Here is a 19,271-nt window from a genome sequence, read left to right as displayed (position 1 = left end):
ATTATTAATTGTAAAATGTTTTGTTTAAAGTTGAAATGAATTATGATGTTTAATGATGTTGGTGATTAATTCAATTTCCGGAAACCATAGGAGTTATTGCATAATTATTTCGTTAACTATGTCGTTGCCCGTGACCACGACGTTGGTAAACGGTTGTAAAGCCGGGTAAAACACAGTTTTCTGTATTGTAGTTATAGTACCCATAAGAGCTTAACGAGTTGATCCATGAAGATGTTCAATTAATGAGTTAGTGGTGGGTTATGTACTCTCTGTTATTCATTAAATAATATATTATATAAATTTACAATGTTTATTCGTCGTCTTCGTCATCGATGACTGCAACTTTTCTTCTCTTCGAGTCTTCTTCTACTTCAAAATCATTCTGTGTCTTGGAATTCTTTAATCTTTCTAAGTTACGTTCTTCTTCTTCCTCTTCTTCTTCCTCATCTTCATCCTCTTCATCCTCCACGTCATCCTCCACGTCATCATCTTCTTCTCCTTCATCATCAACAATGAAGTCATCTTCTTCGTATTCATCAGCTCTTTCTCTACGAGGATCGTAAGATGGTGTTTGTCCACGTTTTCTGGAACTCGATGAGCCATAATTACCTTGACTGAATCCTGGAGAATCTAATGCTTCTTGTTCAGTTTCTATTTCTCTTTGCTTTCTCTTCCTTCTATCTCTAAAGATTTGACTTTGCTTCTTCTCCAATTCCTTCTTCTCAATTTCTGGATCAACATTAATGATCATCGAACGTGGACTTTCCGTAGAGTTCTGATCTCTTCTAGCAATGGCTTTGGATAGTCTTTGATGTAGTCTAGAATTGGTGGAAATTGGAACAAACATTGCAGATTTAGAAATCTCACCACCATCCACACATTGCATCAATTCCTGTTGATCATGGGAAACTGTCAGAAATGTATTACTTATGTCATTGACCAACAGATCAGTATAATCATCACCTAATTTTAAAGAATAGGAACCGTCTGACCATTGAATGATTTGTGCATTAGATTCTTTGAAAACAGTTTGGTTTGCATCACGCGAATATCTCCAACGAATAGTATTTTCATCAATCAATCTATCACCTATTCGATCCTTAACATTGGTAGTGTTTTCTAGACGCTCTTTCACTTCAGACTCAAACTGTGGTGGATCAAATGGAACAGGATCGATAGTTAAAAATGGAGGAATTCTAGCATAGTATGTAGAATTTTTACTAGTGGCATCATCTTTAGAATTATCATTTTTCTGTTCTAAGATTTTGTAAGGAACTATATGTCTCACCAATTCCACGTCAGCTTCTTTGAATTCATGCATATTCTCATCTTCATCATATTTATTAACATCTTCATCACCATAAAACTTTCTTGTGTACATAGCATGTTCTTCATCTTCATCTTCATCCATATACCCTCTACGTCTTCTAGCAATGTCATCATGATCATTATGCTCATCGTCGTCATCACCACTCTCAGCGACGCCTCTTTTCTTTCTAAGAATAGACTCATCCTCGCCATCATCTTCTTCGTTGTCATCATCACCGAATAAATCATCGATTTCTTCTTCTTCCGCTTCCACTTGTTCCCCTCCTTGTTCTTCAACTTGTTCTGCCACAGAATTATCTTCAACTATGGTAGCATTCTCATTAGCATTTTTTTCACCTGTTACAGCAGCCATTGAATTAACAGGGTCCTGAGCGGATTCTTCAGCTGACATCTCTAGAGTATATTGGTTTTCTCTTTCTCACAGAGCAAAATAACCACTTGGAAAGAAAACTAGCTAAAATTAGAGCTGAATAAACTGCTATATCTAAATGAATATTTAAATTTTCCGATCAAATTGTTCAAAGGAAACACACGCTCTTCTCTTAAGTCAACTAGTCTAACAGTTTTGTTCAATTTGTGTTTTTGCTAATTTCAATAATTTTAAAAAAAATATTTAAAATTTCAAAAATTCGAAAATTAAAAAAAGCTAAATAGCAAAAAGAAGAGCATTTTCTAAGTTTGAAACTATACATTTAATGATATTTACAAGGTGACAGTAATTCTTCAAGGTAAGAAATCGATACTATAATGGCAATGCAATGTGTTAGAAACGTTATGTTTGGGAGCTAAATTTTTTTGCTGATGCAACCACATTTAATGATGGTCTAGAGGTGGGGTTGTGAAGAACTTGGATTTGAATTCTTCTTCTTTCATAAAATGCATTAATAAATAGTATAAATATATCTGTATCAAAACAAATGAATAACAGAAGAATCAATATTTATAAATTGAAACTTAAGTCTTACTAAAAATAGTTAATGATTTTTTCGTTTGTTTTTTGTGATTTGAAATATTATATCATACTGTCTGGTCACAATTTCGAAGATACTACATTTGGCTTCCGAAAAATATTATTAATTACATTTTAATAACTGTTAATACCATACTTTAAAGTTTGTTGTTGTAATAATCATGGTAAATCCGAATATATATATTTTTTCGAGTTGCATTTTCATTGCTGCAGTAACTTTTGGCTTCGAAATGGTTCTGTACAACATATACAAGAAATACACTGACCAGCTTCAGAGGTTTGATGCAAAGCCTGGAAATATTTCTAGTGAGTTAAATCAACATGACAGGGAGTATGATCCTATAATGAAACCAGAAAATTCAGAACAGAACAATGGTACAGAAAATAGCCTGTACTCCATGGGTGTTTATTACTCGAATTGGTCACCATATTCTCCAAGACTGTTCTTTCCACATGACATTGATACTTCCAGAGTGTCACACGTTTATTATTCTTTTCTTTTAGTAGATGGAGATGAGGGTACCATTAAATCAAGTGATACTTGGTCTGATTTTCAAATTGATATGTATAAGCCTTTATACCTATCATTGGGTCAAGTAGATAATGATTTTGATTCAGTTCCAATTTCAATGAAAAAGGAATTACTTCCCATGGGTTGTATTGGGGAATTCTTCTATTTAAGAAATACAAGAATTCCTATACATGGCCCCAAGTCAACAGATTTTAAAGTTTTCATGTCTGTTGGTGGATGGTCTAATAGAGAAGCATTTCCGAAAATGGTGAGAGATCCTCAAAAAGTTGATAAGTTTATTAATTCATGTATTGACACCATGTTTATGTATGGCTTTGATGGAATAGATTTAGATTGGGAGTTTCCCGAGGATGACGGCTTCGAACCAATGATGTATTTGGATATCATAAAAAGGCTAAAAATGAAGATGTTAGAACTGGAAGCAACAATTTACAAAGACGCGATAAGTCATAACACCTCTTATCCACATTTTGAGTTATCAATAGCTGCTCCTGCCTTTGATGAAAAATTAAGAATATTGCCAGTGCAACAAATGGACAAGTTTGTAGATAAATGGAACATGATGACTTATGATTACAGTGGGGAGTGGTCAGATGTGACAGGATATCATTCAAATTTGTTTTCACCACCAGATGTTTCAGGTTCTGTCATGAAAAGGTCACAATCAAACTCCAATGAAACACTATGTGGGGACAATGCAGTAAAATATATGAAGGATAATTTAAAGATCAGCTCAAGAAAAATAATATTGGGCATGGCAGCATATGGAAGAGGTTTCTCTGGAGTTTCGAAATCAAAAACTAATGGTAAATTGACGGGTAAAAAGTTTAATGGTGTTTCTGGCTCATCACCAGATGAACCAGGGGTTTGGCTTTATAATAAGTTACCTATCAAAGGTTCAAAGGAAGAGTTTGATAAGGAGTCTGTTTCAGCATATTGTTATGATCCAAAATCCAAAATATTTGTGGCTTACGATAATAGTCAATCAATGGTAATCAAATCCAAATATGTGAGAGATAATAATCTTGGTGGTGGTTTTTTATGGGAAGCATGTGGAGAAAAATTAAATAACCCTAAATTATCACTTATTAATTCATTCACTTTTGATATGAATAATATAGATAAACAGAAATCTATGTTTAGCAATAGAAAAGTACTTGAATATTACCTCATGAAGTATGGGAAACAAGGGTTTTTGTCTGGTTACATATTATCTGTTCTGAATAGAATGAATGAAACATAATATAAGTTCATATAGTTGATAAAGAAAACAATCACTAATATTCATTCTCGAAAATCATTGTTATCTATCAACAAATTTTTAGCTCTTATTTATATAAACACTTTTTTATCATCAAGAGAGTTGAATATATTACTATTTATCTAATTTTGTACAATTATATAAATATTTTTAAAAACAAAAAATAGTATGCTCTTTATCATATAAATCAGAAAGTCGAAGTTGTATTCTATATTATTATGTGCTTTTAAAACTAATACTATACACTGTTAATATTATGCGCAATCAGAAACTATTCTCTTCAATGGCTCAATATCATCAATATTCTCATTTTTAACATATACTAAGAAATACGGCGTTGCGGTATTTCCTTCGATAAAATTAAATACTTCGGAATCAGGGACTTCTGTAATGGTTTCATCATTATACTTTCTCCAAATGCTATTTTGTTGAAAATCCTTTATATAGGTCCAATAATGACCATAACTTGCTTCACCTCTATGAATAAACACAGCAAACAAGTTATATTTAATGCTTTGAAATTCTTTAAACATGTTGCTGATATTTAATTCCATATCTCTAATATTATTAAATAAAGTTGTTAATTCCCTATCAATTTCGAGTAAATTTGCTTCAATTTGTGAAATAAGAGATGTTTTCATTGGTACGTCAATTCCATTATTATCCAAAACATCGGACATCAACAATCTCTTGGTTTCAATTAGAGACTCTTTTCTTGATAATCCTAATTCGTTCCTACTTAAAAGTTCTTTTTGTCTCTTCTTCATATTCGCCAATTCTTTCTTCATAATCCTAGCTTTATTTTTCGTGTCTATCAATTCCTTATTATCCAATTCAGCATATCTATCCATGTATAAAACATTACCAAAAGGCAAAGGCTCAATTGATTTAAAAGGAATAAATTTTTCACGATCATAATATACTCTTTGAATTTGGATTTGTAGTATAGAAGGAAATTCTGTAATCGATAAAGTTTTTCTAACTTCACCATATTCTTCCATTTGTAAAAGTTCATCATTGAAGTATAGGTCAAGGGCATCGTAAATATTTTTAGGGTGATCTCCGATATTTACTAATAATGATAAAAATCTTTCAATTTTATTTCTGGGTGGCTTGCTTTTCTCCAATGGTATAATGCTCTGTTTAGTCTTAACCAAAAAACAATTTTTTAATAAATCATTCTGTTCTTCATCGTCATCTAGAGATAATGGAATGGATGCTGATTCCAGTTGATTCAAAACATTACCGATACATTCAGTAACATCCTGTTGGCGACCCATTTCTAAAGCATTCTCTAATTGATCTGGGCTAATTTTTGCTACACGAGTAGAAGTGACAGGTTTTAGCGTATTAATTTTTTTGACTTCCTCTTCTTTTATTTTATCACTTATATTTGAATCTAAATCAACAAGTAGCTTTTCATCTCTACCATTTGCGCCTATATTCGAATCAAAATCAACCAGTAAATTATCATTCTTACCATCAGCCCCTACATCGACAGTTTCAGTGCTGATATTGTCTCTTTGTGATTTACCGTCTTCTGAATCAAACTCAACTTCCACATTGCTTGGAGCAAATGCTAAATAAGCAAGCTCTTTTTTCGGTGTTACACATCTAGAGTGAGAATAAATCATTTCAGAAAATAAATCTCTAAGTTGATAAACAAATTGGACCGAACGTTCAACTTCAATTGTGTTTGTCACTCTTCCACCAACCCTACGAGTAATTCCTTGTAACTGTAAATTATTTTCAATGTCATCGACTGTTTTGGTATAGTTAATAATTTCATCTCTTAGAGGAGAAATTGCAAAATAATATTGTAGTAGAGAGTTTAAATAGCATGTATTACCAATATTATTTAGACCTGTAGGCCAATTCTCTGCTGGAAGACAACTTGGGTCGATGACACCCGTCTCTAAGAAATTACTAATTAATTTTGAGTTACGCTGAAATGCAATTTTAGTTAAAGCTGCTTTCAGCTTTAAAAGATGATCAAAAGCAACCATCGCTTCCTCGAACCATTTTTTTTGAAATACTTCCAAAATATTCTCGTCACTAGCATTTTCGTTAACTTGCAATAAAGATAAAGCAGATGTATAAGAGAATGTATCGGCTGTATAGTACTCCTGAAAAATTAGATTGTTTTCTAATAGGAAATTAAACAAAGAAATGCTTCTTCTTGCTATAGCTATAGTATACAATGCTCTATCACAATCCAATTTCAAGCCTGGTGCATCGTTTACTTTTATTGAATATGCTGTTTGAATGATGTCGTCGTCAATAGACTCATCAATTTCTAACATATTATATGCTGTGCGAGTATTTAAATATGGTTCATAATCTACAAAAAATTTCAATTTCTTTGACTTTTTGTAAGATGCTAGGACTTGTAATGCATTTCTCAAATTAACATGTCTCTCTTGAGACAAACTTTTGTTTTTCAATTCAGCTTGATATATTGACATTATAACAGAATCTTCCAATGAAGATAAAGCAGTTACTGACAAATCTAAATTAAATGTTTTAATTGCCGTTTCCAAAGACTCTTGGCCGACAATATCAAGTTTAGAGCAATAAGCTATTAATTGATAGGAACCTTTAGCATTTGCTATAAACTGCAGTGAATCGTAATAATGACCAATGTTGTCAGGATCGACTTTACTGATTACCTCAAACATCTGGATAATATCCCTTTCTGAATAATGATACGAAACAGATAGATTAATAAAATGGTAATCTATATTATAATTAGATTGATTTTCGATTGGTAAGCCTACACCTCTTTCTTGAATTAGCAGCTTAAAAAACGATGTAGAAAAAGATGTTTGTAACAAATTAAATGTGCGCAATGATTTAGATGATTTTTCAAGTTCCTCTTTTGAAAGCAAATTAATCATCATTTTACCAAAAAATATTAATTCTAAACATTTTCTAGTTACAGATTCTCTGATTTTTCTTGTTTGTTGATTTGAAACATAATCTGTTAAATCTGGAGGTTCATATTCTGTAAATTCATCACCAGTTTCTACATCCTTTTCAAGTACCATATTGAAACCATATTTTGATACTAACCATTCTGGGTTCATATGCAACCTTAAAATTGGGTTGTCTGAATTTATTCTTTTTATAGGGTCATTGCTTGATTTTCTCGTTAATGGTCCTTTAAAAACTTTAAATAAAGTGTTAATGCATTCAATTCCCGTTGGAATATCCTCGGTGCTAGGTTCTTCTCCTTCAGCTAAAGAATGTAAATACCTTTGATTTATCACATTCGGAGTAAACAATCCTCTTTCTTCCTGAGAATCAAACTCAGGATTGAATATTTCAATTAATATCAATTTGTTCGTATCTTCAGAAACATATATCGCGTGATCTATTAAGTTTGCAGCGTTTTTATCAAAGGTTAATAAATCTTTCTGATCAAATGGATGTAGCTCTTTAACTAAATGAAATTTTGAGAGTCCCATTAATCTTCGGGTCCTTTCTAATACTGTTCTAGTTTTTACTGTAATTTTTACATGATTAATGATAATATTGGATAAATCATCAAGGGTATTGGCTTTCTGGGTTGAATCGATCAACACCCCCATAAACACCTCAATTTTATTATGATTTGGACATGTAACAGATTTATACTCAAATTTTGATTGTATAACAATTTGATCAACTATTGAGCCGATTGAATCTGGATGTACAGTGGCTCTCAATTTAGAGTATTCTATCATCGGTTGTTTTAAAATACTATTATTAAATTGCTCGTTATATCTTAATGTATTGCAGTTCTCTTTACTGTTGATAACTTTCATTAATGGAATGTTAGAAAGTATATCATCAAGTATTCTTTCAGAAGTTTTAAGGGGGGACATATTCATTAAATTTTGATATAGTAATTTTGAACCATCATCGAGCTCATTTAAACCCATTTCATTACCAATAACTGAAACAGGGACTTGAATTTCATCTGATAACTCTACATCAGTACCAACATCTCTTGACACATTACTGTCGATCTGCAGATTCGAAGTTGAATTAACGTCATTATCCACATCCATTGATTCGGAATCCAGTTCATATTCAATATGATTAATTAATGTATCTTCTAGCATTATTTTTTGCCTTAATGTATATCACCTATTGTATTTAATAATGATTTTTCAAATAATATGAGTAACAAGGAATGCTCTTCTTCAAACCAAACGCTTGTTGTAATTTCCCTTTATTGAACTAGGTTCACAAAACGTTTCCTCGGATTTCTTAAAATTAAAATAAAGAATTGAATATACAAATTATATTCTCAATATAAGAATAGAAATGAAACGAAGCTACACGTTAAATTATATCAATGTGCAAGATTCCTTCTTACCTTCGTTTTGTTTCTTAGAAGTATTATTACAAATATCCTAAATCTTATTTCTAAAAAGCATATAACTATGACGTACCGAATGATTCCAGTTACAATTATCATCATGATTTATATTTAAATAATGTTATGTAAGAGTTAATGTTATCTAAGTGATACGCCAGTTCAGTTTCAGATTATTTACTTGGCTTACATTACACATGACTTCTGATCAATAAGCAATCAGATGAACTGTTACAAAACTATTTCAGTTCATCATAAAAATAAAACATATCGATATCAGTTGCAATGGTAGAGAACTACACAAATCTAGTTTCATCGTACTTAGCAAGGTTGAATGTCTTTTATAGCCAAGACTTATATATCTTATATTCTACATCTCTTGTTTATGCAACCATAACTTATTGTCTTTAACAATTTTAAAGTTATAAATATTGAATCTTGTTATCGTAAAATGTATAGTTAAGGCACGCTATATGTCCACATACTCAATATCATTTTTGTTGTGGATTTAAGAAAATGTAAAACATACAAATCATAAAAAATTGAAATTCAAGAAAATAATAATAATACAGATAATTGATTTTTACCTTAATTATTTATTGAAGAATTAAAATTTTAATATTGTATTTCAAAATTCAATTATTTATCTGATATTTGTTTCTGATCGGTATTGAACAGAAGAAACTGGATAGCAAAAGCACTATAACTAGGTAGATAGCGTAAAAATGGGTGCTAAGGCCTCTAAATTAACGAAAGATGATATAGCAAGTCTAAAACAATCAACTTACTTTGATAGAAGAGAGATTCAACAATGGCATAAAGGTTTTCTAAGAGATTTTCCAAGTGGTAAGTTGACTCGTGAGGATTTTGTTAACATTTACAAGCAATACTTCCCATTTGGATATCCTGAGGAATTTGCAAACCACATATTTAATGTTTTCGATAAAGATCATCGTGAGTTTATAGATTTCTATGAATTCATTACAATTTTGAGCATAACTTCAAGAGGTACACAAGAAGAAAAATTAGCTTGGGCATTTAGGTTGTACGATTTAAATAATGACGGCTATATAACATATGATGAAATGTATACTATTGTGTCAAGCATATATAAGATGATGGGGTCTATGGTAAAATTGAGTGAGGATGAAGCCACTCCTGAACTTAGAGTTAATAAAATTTTCAAGATAATGGATAAGGATGACGACGGTTACATTACTTTGGAGGAATTCAGAGAAGGTTCGAAAGTGGACCCATCAATTGTAGGTGCTCTAAACTTATATAGTGGATTGGTGTGATGAATGTACATTTATATGTTCATAATCTCGATTTAAATAACCATTCCATTATATTTGTAGATTGGAGTAATAATTCATGCATGTAAATACCAGTATTACCACCTTTATTCATATGTGGTTAAACGCTTACGTCCTCAGCAAAAAAATAAACTAGAATAGATACATAGCACTTATAAAAACAAACATTTACTTTAGTATTTATCTTTTTAAATCATAAAAGAAATCTTACCGAATATATAGGAGAATATGTATCTTAGAGTATTTTACAAAACTGAATATGGTTCAAGAAAAAATCAGAATGCAAGGTTTAAATGCCATTGAAACAAACATTAAACCCTCTCAGCAGACCAAATAGCGACTCTACATATACTTTTAATAGCCTCGGTTAGCATAATGTATGGAACAGCTTTTTTTGAGTCATATTCAATGGCAGTATTCAAATGTTCTAATTCATCATCTCTAAATTGTGTAATAACATCAGTCAAAGATTTAACTTCGTCTGGTAGTCCTTTTGAACCATCTGTTTTATTTTGCACATATTGATTTGACAGGCAACGCAATTGTTCATTATAGTGTTTACCTATTACTGTCTCAACAGCTTCTGTACAAGCCATTGCTGCTTCTGATGATATTGAGGCTGTACCTGCACCCATGAAAAATGCGCCGAGTTTCCAAAAAGGAGTAATTAAAGATGGTCTGACTCTATTCCTGATCTGCAACTCGTTAAATGTATTATGATGATGGATCTCTTGATCCCACATGTGTTGTAATATAGGTTTCAAATGTGGGAACTTGTTAGCCAGAACGAAAAATTGGCCTGCATAAATGTAATTTGCCCCTAACTCACCAGCTTGATCAACACGGATGACTCTATCTAAATATGCTGTTTGGGCATCATCTAAAGGACTATATCTAATTTGACTATTGTTATTTTGTTTAAAAGGCTTGCCTACATTATTGCTTTTCTTCAAATTACCCAAGACAGAAAATGTCCTCCTTTGTATTAAAGACTTGGAACATTGTTTACAAAACATTTGAAAATAATTAAACAACAATAACCTTAAGTGACCTGTAATAAAGCTACAAAAGTATTATGTAGTCTTTCTTTATTGTTATGTAATATTGAATTATTATACACTCAGAATATATGTACTTACTATTTTTCTGATATCAATTATAAATGTTTCAAATATTTTATTGAAAAAAATGAATTAATTATCTCTTATTATATATATCCTTCTATTGGTATTAGTTATAAATTATTTCTACTAAGATCCATTTTCCCAATTTTGTTTCTTGGATATTATGACCTTTTTTTTCATTTTTCAGTATCCCAACCAAAACAGGCTATTTAAAAAATAATGATTAAGAAAGCACCTTAAATATAAAATAAGAAAATCAAGGGCAATCCATATTAATAAAACGTAAAAATAGTGTCATATTGTAGATTAATTAAGGTAACTAAGAGAATAAAAATAATATTAATTATTCGTAGCACTCATCCAGGAATGATGTTATTGCTGTGTTTTTTGTCTTATCCTTAAATAGTTTAATTATCGAATTACCAATGGAAAAAGGTATCTCTTGTGTATCCCTTGAATTGGTGATTGGTTTCATTTCGTTTGCTGGTATTAGGAAATGTTTTAAATTTCTATTATGGACGTCTCTGACAAATACCCATCTAACTTTAAAAGCTTGTCCAAATTTTTTATCATCATCTTCCCATATGCTTGTATCCAAGTTATCTTGTATATTTGAAGTCATTTCAGCAACGCCACAAAATCTTCCTGATTTGGTGACAGAAAATAGTAAGAAAATCTTACTATCGTATTCCAATGAAATGAATGCTTCACTTAACCTTTTATTTCCAAAATATGTAGATGACCAAATTCTATTATAATAAGATTTTTGTATATGTTCAATATTGGATGATTTAATGACAAAAAACTTAGAACCCTCTGGAACATTTACCCATTTCGGAACAATAGCCATCGATAGTTTTGGGTTTAAATAGATTGATTTGGCAGACATATCGAAAGGAATGCTTCTTGGTATTTGATCATTGTACTGTGGCTGTTGCTGAGATAATGATAAAAATGTATCGGCATTTTTGTACTCATAAGATTGACTATTATAATATAAATTATTTGGTGATGCGATCTTTCCACTAGTATCATATGTTAACCCATTATGTTGAATGTGATTAAGACTAATATTATCATGTAAATAATTATTATCATTACAGTTAAAATCAGTTTTATGTTTAATATCAATTGTATTTGTCTCCAAAGAGTTATTTTCCACAATGGGATTTCCCAAAAGATCATTAGTAAAAAAGCTTTCCAAACCTCTCAAGCTATCTTCAATAGTTCTGTGTGGTTGTTGTTGTTGTTCATTGTGAAAAGTATTTTCAGTCAAGGGTTTATAATTTGGGAAGGGAGAAAATACTGATGATTGCGATGAATAAGTAGTATAGTCCATACTAAAGATGGTATATTTGTTATTTGTTATTTGCTAGCACTGTTAACACTGCTATAATTGTTGTCTGTATTATGCCATGAAAGGAAACCGAATGAAAATATAAGTTCAAGAATCAGAATTAATGCATATCTGAATATATATATATTATATATCTTGTTGTCTGTATTTATAGTATTTGGATTTTGAAATAAAGAAATATTGAAATTAGCCGCCCAAATAATTATCAAGTTTTTGTGTCAAGCAAAAAAAAAAAGCCCAAAAAAAAAAATCAACAATACCAGGAGACAAAAAGAACAGAACAGAATACTATATAAAATCTCTTCAGTGCAATAGATTACTAGTCATCGATTCTTGCTTAAACAGCACCCTATACAAGATGATCCGCGCTCCCTTAAAAGATAATCAATTCTGCATCACGTTTGTCATTGTGACAAATAAAGCTTGCCTGCAATCTCCACTTTCACATGTTAAGTTAGAACTTTCAAGACGAAAACAACAATAAGAAAAGAAATCACAGGAAACCCAAAAAAGGAAACTAATTGGAGAGGCCAGTCTTGAAATCACTATACTGGCATGTTGTGTTAATAATGCTTATATAATAATTAATTAATTAATTAATTGTTGATATGTTTTTTTAAGGGAGATATCTACTTTGTTTTTAAATATACTATAACATGCACGTACATTATCCTAATTACATCATAACAAAACTCCTTTGCATGTTGCAGTAATAACTAACTAAAAATTTGTTGGATATTGAATCCCGTTTCTTTTTGCTTGTTGTTGTCGCAATGGCAATCCAAGGTGATCACGCGTGTTTTGCAAGCTCCGCTTCAATATCAGATCAATATATTGAAAACTAATAGTAAGTATTTGGTATTACATATTTGATCGACGCGTAATAGTAATGATATGAAATTATGCATATACATATATTTATATATGTATATGCATAAATATATATATCAAGGACCTAGTGTTACTATTGTTATATAATACTAAATTGTGTAGCAATCCGTTTAAAGGGTATACATCTGGATCATATTCGAATTGAATGACACTATGAGTAATAACATTCTACAAAATTATCTCTTAAGGGAATTAAAAAATAGTTCCAATGTCGATACTATTGATATTGAAGACAATGATTTTCTTATACTAAATTGTATATATGATCAATTATTAATTAAAATAATAGAGACTGCAAATGATTTTGCAAAACAAGATAGATCCTTAGATGTGTTACCAGAACATATAAATAGAGCATATAGACAGATAGCGAACGAGGATAGTGTAGTTTAAATATAACCGACATAATGAATATAATGAACATGAAGATATAATAATAAAATCTATTTACAAATTGTTTTACAAAGTATATATTTAGTTAAAATTAATAGGATCGGAAATTGTATTTATGGTTGCAACTGCAGCCTTTGGATCATCTTTGTTCATCACGAACAATCCTTGTAATTGGGCTGTGCTTATTGGTTTCTTCAATGAAGCTGCTTTTTTCATAAATTCATTGCAGAGTGTGTTTTCATTCGGATAGAACTTTAAAAACATATTTTTAATTTGGTACTCTGTAGCATTACCAACAAATTGTTTGAAATCAACTCTACCGGGTCTTAAAATAGCCGGATCCAATTTTTCGGGATGATTTGTGGTCATGAATGTAATTGTCTCTTCACTGGAAGTAACACCATCTAACGCATTTAATAATCCACTAAATGTTACACTTGTTTGGTACCCCGATTCGCTGTTCAGTGTTCTTTTATTAAATGCTGCATCGATATCCTCTAACAATAGAACACTTCTTTCAGGCATATTATTCATTAGATGATTTAGCCTGTCATCTGTTAGGTTGTTCTCTGATAGATTTAATATACATATATTGTAATCCAATGCACCTGCTAGTGCTTGAATAAAACTAGTTTTGCCTGATCCAGGTGGACCGTATAGCAAATATCCTCTTCTATAAGGTATACCTCTTTCAGAATACCATTGACCATTTCGTAAAAAATCATTAACGTCCTTCAGAATATCTTCTTTAATATTTTTATCTAAGATCACAGATTCAATGGCTCTTTTAGCTTTCGGTTGCCCAAATGGCCTCCATTCGGGACCAAAAGATGTATACAAAACAGTTTTACCTTCTGAGGATTTAACAGCTAATTCTTTGGCCTCTGTCAAAATTTCATTAAATAAATATCGATCTCTATACAATGTAGTTAATGAAACGGTTTCAAATGGAGAGCCATTAGTCAAATCGACCATTCTAGACGATCTTTCTCTCTTGACATAAATAAATGCACCTTTGTATCTTATCCAATGATTGCCTGGTCCAGGTACAAAATCAAACTTCGTTGTAACTGAGCCGTTATTATGCTGAACATACTGAGTCTTAACTGCTAAATGTTTTGAAATTCTTTGTGGATGTTTCGCCATCCATGTTAAGAACCAACTATATGACTTGTCTTTTGATTGAATCTCTAAATCAACTATTAAATTACGATACAGTAAACTGCTTCCCATAGCTACACCGCTTTTAGCAAGCGCTAATCCTGTACCCAGAATCATTAACCCACCACCTGCAGCAAAATATGGGTTGTTTTCCATAGCATTGTTGATAAGTGACTTGATTTTACCCTTGAATGAATCATCATTATTATTTGAAGTAATTGGAATATCAACAGTGAGCGGCTTGCTCTCTCGTGCTTCTATGCCATCACTATCTGACATATCAACTACACAACGATGTTTTTGATAATTGAATATGTGATTGATCTAGTATTAATTAAAGTTCATAGGTAAAAGTTTTATTATATTGTACATTTCATTTTATTTCTTGACATTTTATCCATTCGGATTTTTTAGCGGTGGGAAACTTAAGCAACGCTTTGAAAGAATCGACAGATAAAAGTTCAACCTTATGAAATATATTTCAATTAAATACAATATAAGTATATAACCGTTTAAATAGTAATATCTACAAAAATTTATCTAATGAGTCTCCGGAAGGACTGATCTCTCTCCAATTTGGTAACTTATAAGCCATATTAGCTGGAGAATATTCCGGATAATGGTTACTGATTTCTTTCATTAATTCATCGAACATTACTTTATACCCGGCACCATTAAAGTGTAAACCATCACCCAATAAATTTTTCCAACTATCATCACCAGCTTTTGTAAATGCTGCGTTTAGATTAACAAATGGTATACCTTCCTCATTAGCAAGTGCACTGCAAGCATCTGAATATGCTTTAAAAGCTTTATTTGTACGGAAATTTCCCGAAGCAGCTTCTTCCGGCTTTGTAGAATTCCAATATTCGAGATTATGGACAGCTGGTCCTATTAAGATTGGTTTTATACCCTTTTTCTTCAACATATGAAGCATTTTTTTGGTATTCTCTTTATACTCCTCTAAAGGGACATGTTGTAAGCCACCGCTGGAAGCATCATTAGATCCAAAGAAAATGTATGCAATTTTAATACTAGAGTCTTGTTCTAATACCTTTGGTAGTATCTTAACCCCCCATCTTGATGTATAACCAGAAAAACCTCTTTGAATTATAGACATTTTTCTGGTATAAACATTAGACAGAGCAGCCCCTAAAGTGAACTGTGTACCTTGCATATTTTCCATATCTGAATTGTAACAGAATTCAGTTATAGAATCACCAAACAATAAAAATGAATCATAGACCATCGACATCTTAAAATTTTGAGTCTGAATTGTTATTTGTTCATCTTATTTAATTCCTAAAAACAAGTATTAAAAATCAGGTCTTTTTAGTAGATTTATTCGATAATATTTACTTATATCGAAATTTCAGATTTAGCATACCGAATATCGGCGATGACTTAATTTATAGAATTTTAATAAAATAAATGATCGAATATATAAAGGGATAGTAAACACTATTAAATCCGTTAAAAATTGTTCCTAAAGATTTATTTTAATATAAAATAGGTTTTAACTAAACAAATCTAACGATTATAGCTAACTAGCATAAAATTATGTCTTCACAATTCGTCAGAAATTTGTCGAGTTTAGTAAAGAGGAAAAGAATATCCATCGTAGGAGCTGGACCTTCGGGATTTTATGTTGCACATCATCTATTTAAGAAATCACATATACCCTTGCATATTACAGTATGGGATAAGTTACCTAGCCCGTTTGGGTTAAGTAGGTATGGAGTAGCACCAGATCATCCTGAAGTCAAAAATTGTGAAGAAACATTTACACAAACAGCTGATAAATATTTCATAGCAACCCCAGATAGTAATCACAAGTTTGAATTTATTGGAGGAGTATCAATTGGATCAGATATTAGTTTAAAGACTATACTTGAAAACCAAGATGCAGTTGTATTAAGTTATGGATGTTCAGGTGATAGAAAATTGAATATCCCTGGTGAATCCACTGTTAAGGGTGTATTTAGCAGTAGACAGTTTATTAATTGGTACAATGGTCATCCAGGAGGTGATAAAAGTGAAGAATTAACTAAATATAACTGGGCCAATGTTTCTAATGTTGGTATTATTGGTAACGGTAATGTTGCATTGGATATTGCACGTTTATTATTAAGTAATAAGGTTAAAGAAATATGGGAGAGCACAGATATATCTCCAATTGCTTTATCATGTTTGAGGAGGGCACCAATTAAAAATGTTAAGATCATTGCTAGAAGAGATTTCTATAATTCTAAATTTACCAACAAAGAGTTAAGAGAATTATTTGAACTTGAGAAGTATGGCATACATGGAAAGATTTCTGATAAATATTTTAAATCTGAAGAACTAGAAAAACTTTCTTCTGATAGGGCCTTTAAGAGAAGAATTGAAATATGTTCAGAATACTTAAAATCGTTTGACGAAAGGACAAAAAAGAACTATAAAAAGGCTGAGCCTGTAGAATTAGCGAATGACAATATACGTAAAGAATGGGAATTAGACTATCTAAAATCTCCAGTAAAAATAGAAGCCAATGCCAGTGGGGTAATAAAAAGTCTAGAATTAGATCAGAATAAATTCACTGAGGATAACAAATTGATTAAAGATGTTGATCAACCCCAGATTAAATACGACATAGATTTGTTGATAACCTCATTAGGATATATGGGCAGGCCCCTCAAAGACTTTGATGATTTAAATATTAAATTTAGTAGAGATCATTTAGCTACAGAAAATGGCAGAGCAATTAATTCCAAAACTAATGAGATATATCCTAAGTTGTATGGTTCTGGGTGGATACAGACTGGTAGTCAGGGAGTTATAATGTCTACCATGATGAATGCATTTAACGTTGCAGATGAAGTTTTAATTGATTTAGAAAAAGATACTAGCTTTAAGGGTAAGGATATTAACCTCGATAATATTAAGCACACAACATGGAGTGATTGGAAATATCTAGACAAATCAGAAATTGAACTTGGCCAATTACAAAATAAGAAGAGAGTAAAATATTCAACTTTAGAGGAAGCATATTCTCTCTTATCTAAAAAGTAGCTTGTTGTATGACCGATATATGTGTAAAAATTTTATGAATCGAAGATGTTTTTTTTGCAAATATAATTAACAATTGATACTTATCAAGTAAGTACAGCAATTTATAAAAACAAATAGTACATCGACGCCTTGATTAATTTCAATATTTTTTTTACCATTATAAAAAGTATGTAAATACATGGATATATAATTTATCAAACCAACAACCAAGTACATCATGTTAATGCCAAAAAAAGAGAAAAGATTGAAAGCTTGAAAATTTATAATACAATGTGAAATGTTTTGTTACTTTTCATTTAAATAACATTTAATAAATTTACCCATATTCCTTCTTACTAATGCTTTTATTTTCTTGTAACAACGTACAATAATGACAAATGTTGAATTAAAAATATCATACTTCGCTAATGTACATTACTTGGGTACCTCTTAAAAACACATCATTTTCATATCTCCTTAGCATACCATTAGCATTATTTTCATAATGCTCAGTCGTGTTTGATAATGCAATGTTCATGAAACCATCAATTGATTCTAATTTACCATTATATAACATACCGGAATATAATTTGACATTGACTGGCTTCCCAATAATATTTGAAAGGAATTGAGAAGAAACACTGTTGGTCTCAGCAGACATAGTTAATATAGATGTATATCTGTGTGTTTTACGTTTGGGATATGCTACCTGCCCTGTACTTAAATCAATCAAACGATCAAGCTCTAAATATAATTTAGCATTAATATGGTTTATATATTGAAATTTTTCTGACAATTTAATGATTTTGACTTATTTCTTAAAACAGATTGTATACACCGGAATTTACCCGAATATCAGAACAAATGAAAAGGAAGACTGAACTGAGCAAGATTCTGCTGATTCAAGCACCAAGGTCCTAGTGATGGGTAATCTCTACTTACAGTTTATATAGAAATAGAGGTTCCATCTGCCTCTATCTCTCTGCTTATTCCATAGATATACATAGAAAGTAAACGTTTCGATTCACAAAAGAAATAAATCAAGATAATGTATCAAATGTTCTATGTTGTCACCTTATGAACAATAAGACCGTGACATATACTACAGTTTCACAAGGTAAACTCCATTGACTTGACATTGTTCTAAATAAATAACCTTATTATCTGAGGTTACTCTTCAGTCCATCTATTCTAATAACAGTGTCACGTAATAGACCGCATGCGGTACTACTATACTCTTGTATTATATATATGCACACTATACTATATAATCATATGGAGACATTCATTGATTGTTTCCCATATTCAGAAATTTGAAATTTAATTAATAAATTTAAATTACTCGCTTCCTACATAATTCTAAAAATAACTAAATTAGGATTATATTGAAGTTGGAATTATAAGAATGTCTATTTAGTTTAGTTGTACCTGTTAATATTGGTTATAAATCCTCTATCGTTTGAATGCAATAAATTAAACTAATAGATACTCTGTCTTTCTCAAATTTGATTTACCTTTAGACTATTATCTATTGATAAATCTTG

At 31.0% G+C, this 19,271-nt stretch overlaps 11 protein-coding genes across 11 annotated transcripts; 4 read left to right on the top strand and 7 right to left on the bottom strand.

The window, feature by feature from the left end:
• Positions 1-310: 310 nt before the first annotated feature.
• On the bottom strand, positions 311-1,720 carry LEO1 (Paf1-complex subunit LEO1; the record flags this gene model as incomplete). Its single annotated transcript, XM_003685652.1, has 1 exon — positions 311-1,720. One exon carries the CDS (start codon positions 1,718-1,720, stop codon positions 311-313), a length of 1,410 nt encoding a protein of 469 aa, XP_003685700.1.
• A 740-nt stretch (positions 1,721-2,460) lies between these two features.
• On the top strand, positions 2,461-4,074 carry CTS2 (putative chitinase; the record flags this gene model as incomplete). Its single annotated transcript, XM_003685651.1, has 1 exon — positions 2,461-4,074. The coding sequence occupies one exon, from the start codon at positions 2,461-2,463 to the stop codon at positions 4,072-4,074; it is 1,614 nt and encodes a 537-aa protein (XP_003685699.1).
• A 272-nt stretch (positions 4,075-4,346) lies between these two features.
• On the bottom strand, positions 4,347-8,198 carry UBP2 (ubiquitin-specific protease UBP2; the record flags this gene model as incomplete). The annotated part of the gene is made up of 1 exon (XM_003685650.1): positions 4,347-8,198. The coding sequence occupies one exon, from the start codon at positions 8,196-8,198 to the stop codon at positions 4,347-4,349; it is 3,852 nt and encodes a 1,283-aa protein (XP_003685698.1).
• A 982-nt stretch (positions 8,199-9,180) lies between these two features.
• Positions 9,181-9,753, top strand: FRQ1 (frequenin; the record flags this gene model as incomplete). The annotated part of the gene is made up of 1 exon (XM_003685649.1): positions 9,181-9,753. The coding sequence occupies one exon, from the start codon at positions 9,181-9,183 to the stop codon at positions 9,751-9,753; it is 573 nt and encodes a 190-aa protein (XP_003685697.1).
• A 329-nt stretch (positions 9,754-10,082) lies between these two features.
• CAT5 (putative monooxygenase CAT5) lies at positions 10,083-10,787 on the bottom strand (the record flags this gene model as incomplete). The annotated part of the gene is made up of 1 exon (XM_003685648.1): positions 10,083-10,787. One exon carries the CDS (start codon positions 10,785-10,787, stop codon positions 10,083-10,085), a length of 705 nt encoding a protein of 234 aa, XP_003685696.1.
• Positions 10,788-11,238: 451 nt separating this feature from the next.
• Positions 11,239-12,234, bottom strand: PHO92 (mRNA-binding phosphate metabolism regulator; the record flags this gene model as incomplete). Its single annotated transcript, XM_003685647.1, has 1 exon — positions 11,239-12,234. One exon carries the CDS (start codon positions 12,232-12,234, stop codon positions 11,239-11,241), a length of 996 nt encoding a protein of 331 aa, XP_003685695.1.
• A 1,062-nt stretch (positions 12,235-13,296) lies between these two features.
• Positions 13,297-13,536, top strand: TPHA0E01670 (uncharacterized protein; the record flags this gene model as incomplete). The annotated part of the gene is made up of 1 exon (XM_003685646.1): positions 13,297-13,536. The coding sequence occupies one exon, from the start codon at positions 13,297-13,299 to the stop codon at positions 13,534-13,536; it is 240 nt and encodes a 79-aa protein (XP_003685694.1).
• An 81-nt stretch (positions 13,537-13,617) lies between these two features.
• On the bottom strand, positions 13,618-14,976 carry BCS1 (bifunctional AAA family ATPase chaperone/translocase BCS1; the record flags this gene model as incomplete). The annotated part of the gene is made up of 1 exon (XM_003685645.1): positions 13,618-14,976. One exon carries the CDS (start codon positions 14,974-14,976, stop codon positions 13,618-13,620), a length of 1,359 nt encoding a protein of 452 aa, XP_003685693.1.
• Positions 14,977-15,223: 247 nt separating this feature from the next.
• On the bottom strand, positions 15,224-15,952 carry TPHA0E01650 (SGNH/GDSL hydrolase family protein; the record flags this gene model as incomplete). The annotated part of the gene is made up of 1 exon (XM_003685644.1): positions 15,224-15,952. One exon carries the CDS (start codon positions 15,950-15,952, stop codon positions 15,224-15,226), a length of 729 nt encoding a protein of 242 aa, XP_003685692.1.
• A 305-nt stretch (positions 15,953-16,257) lies between these two features.
• On the top strand, positions 16,258-17,748 carry ARH1 (NADPH-adrenodoxin reductase; the record flags this gene model as incomplete). The annotated part of the gene is made up of 1 exon (XM_003685643.1): positions 16,258-17,748. One exon carries the CDS (start codon positions 16,258-16,260, stop codon positions 17,746-17,748), a length of 1,491 nt encoding a protein of 496 aa, XP_003685691.1.
• Positions 17,749-18,142: 394 nt separating this feature from the next.
• On the bottom strand, positions 18,143-18,388 carry LSM6 (U4/U6-U5 snRNP complex subunit LSM6; the record flags this gene model as incomplete). Its single annotated transcript, XM_003685642.1, has 1 exon — positions 18,143-18,388. One exon carries the CDS (start codon positions 18,386-18,388, stop codon positions 18,143-18,145), a length of 246 nt encoding a protein of 81 aa, XP_003685690.1.
• Between the last annotated feature and the right edge of the window lie 883 nt (positions 18,389-19,271).

This window comes from Tetrapisispora phaffii, chromosome 5 (assembly GCF_000236905.1).
Source record: "Tetrapisispora phaffii CBS 4417 chromosome 5, complete genome".
Classification (NCBI taxonomy): domain Eukaryota; kingdom Fungi; phylum Ascomycota; class Saccharomycetes; order Saccharomycetales; family Saccharomycetaceae; genus Tetrapisispora; species Tetrapisispora phaffii.
The sequence above is the reverse complement of the archived record's forward strand: the minus strand, read 5'-3'. Positions and strand labels throughout refer to the sequence as shown.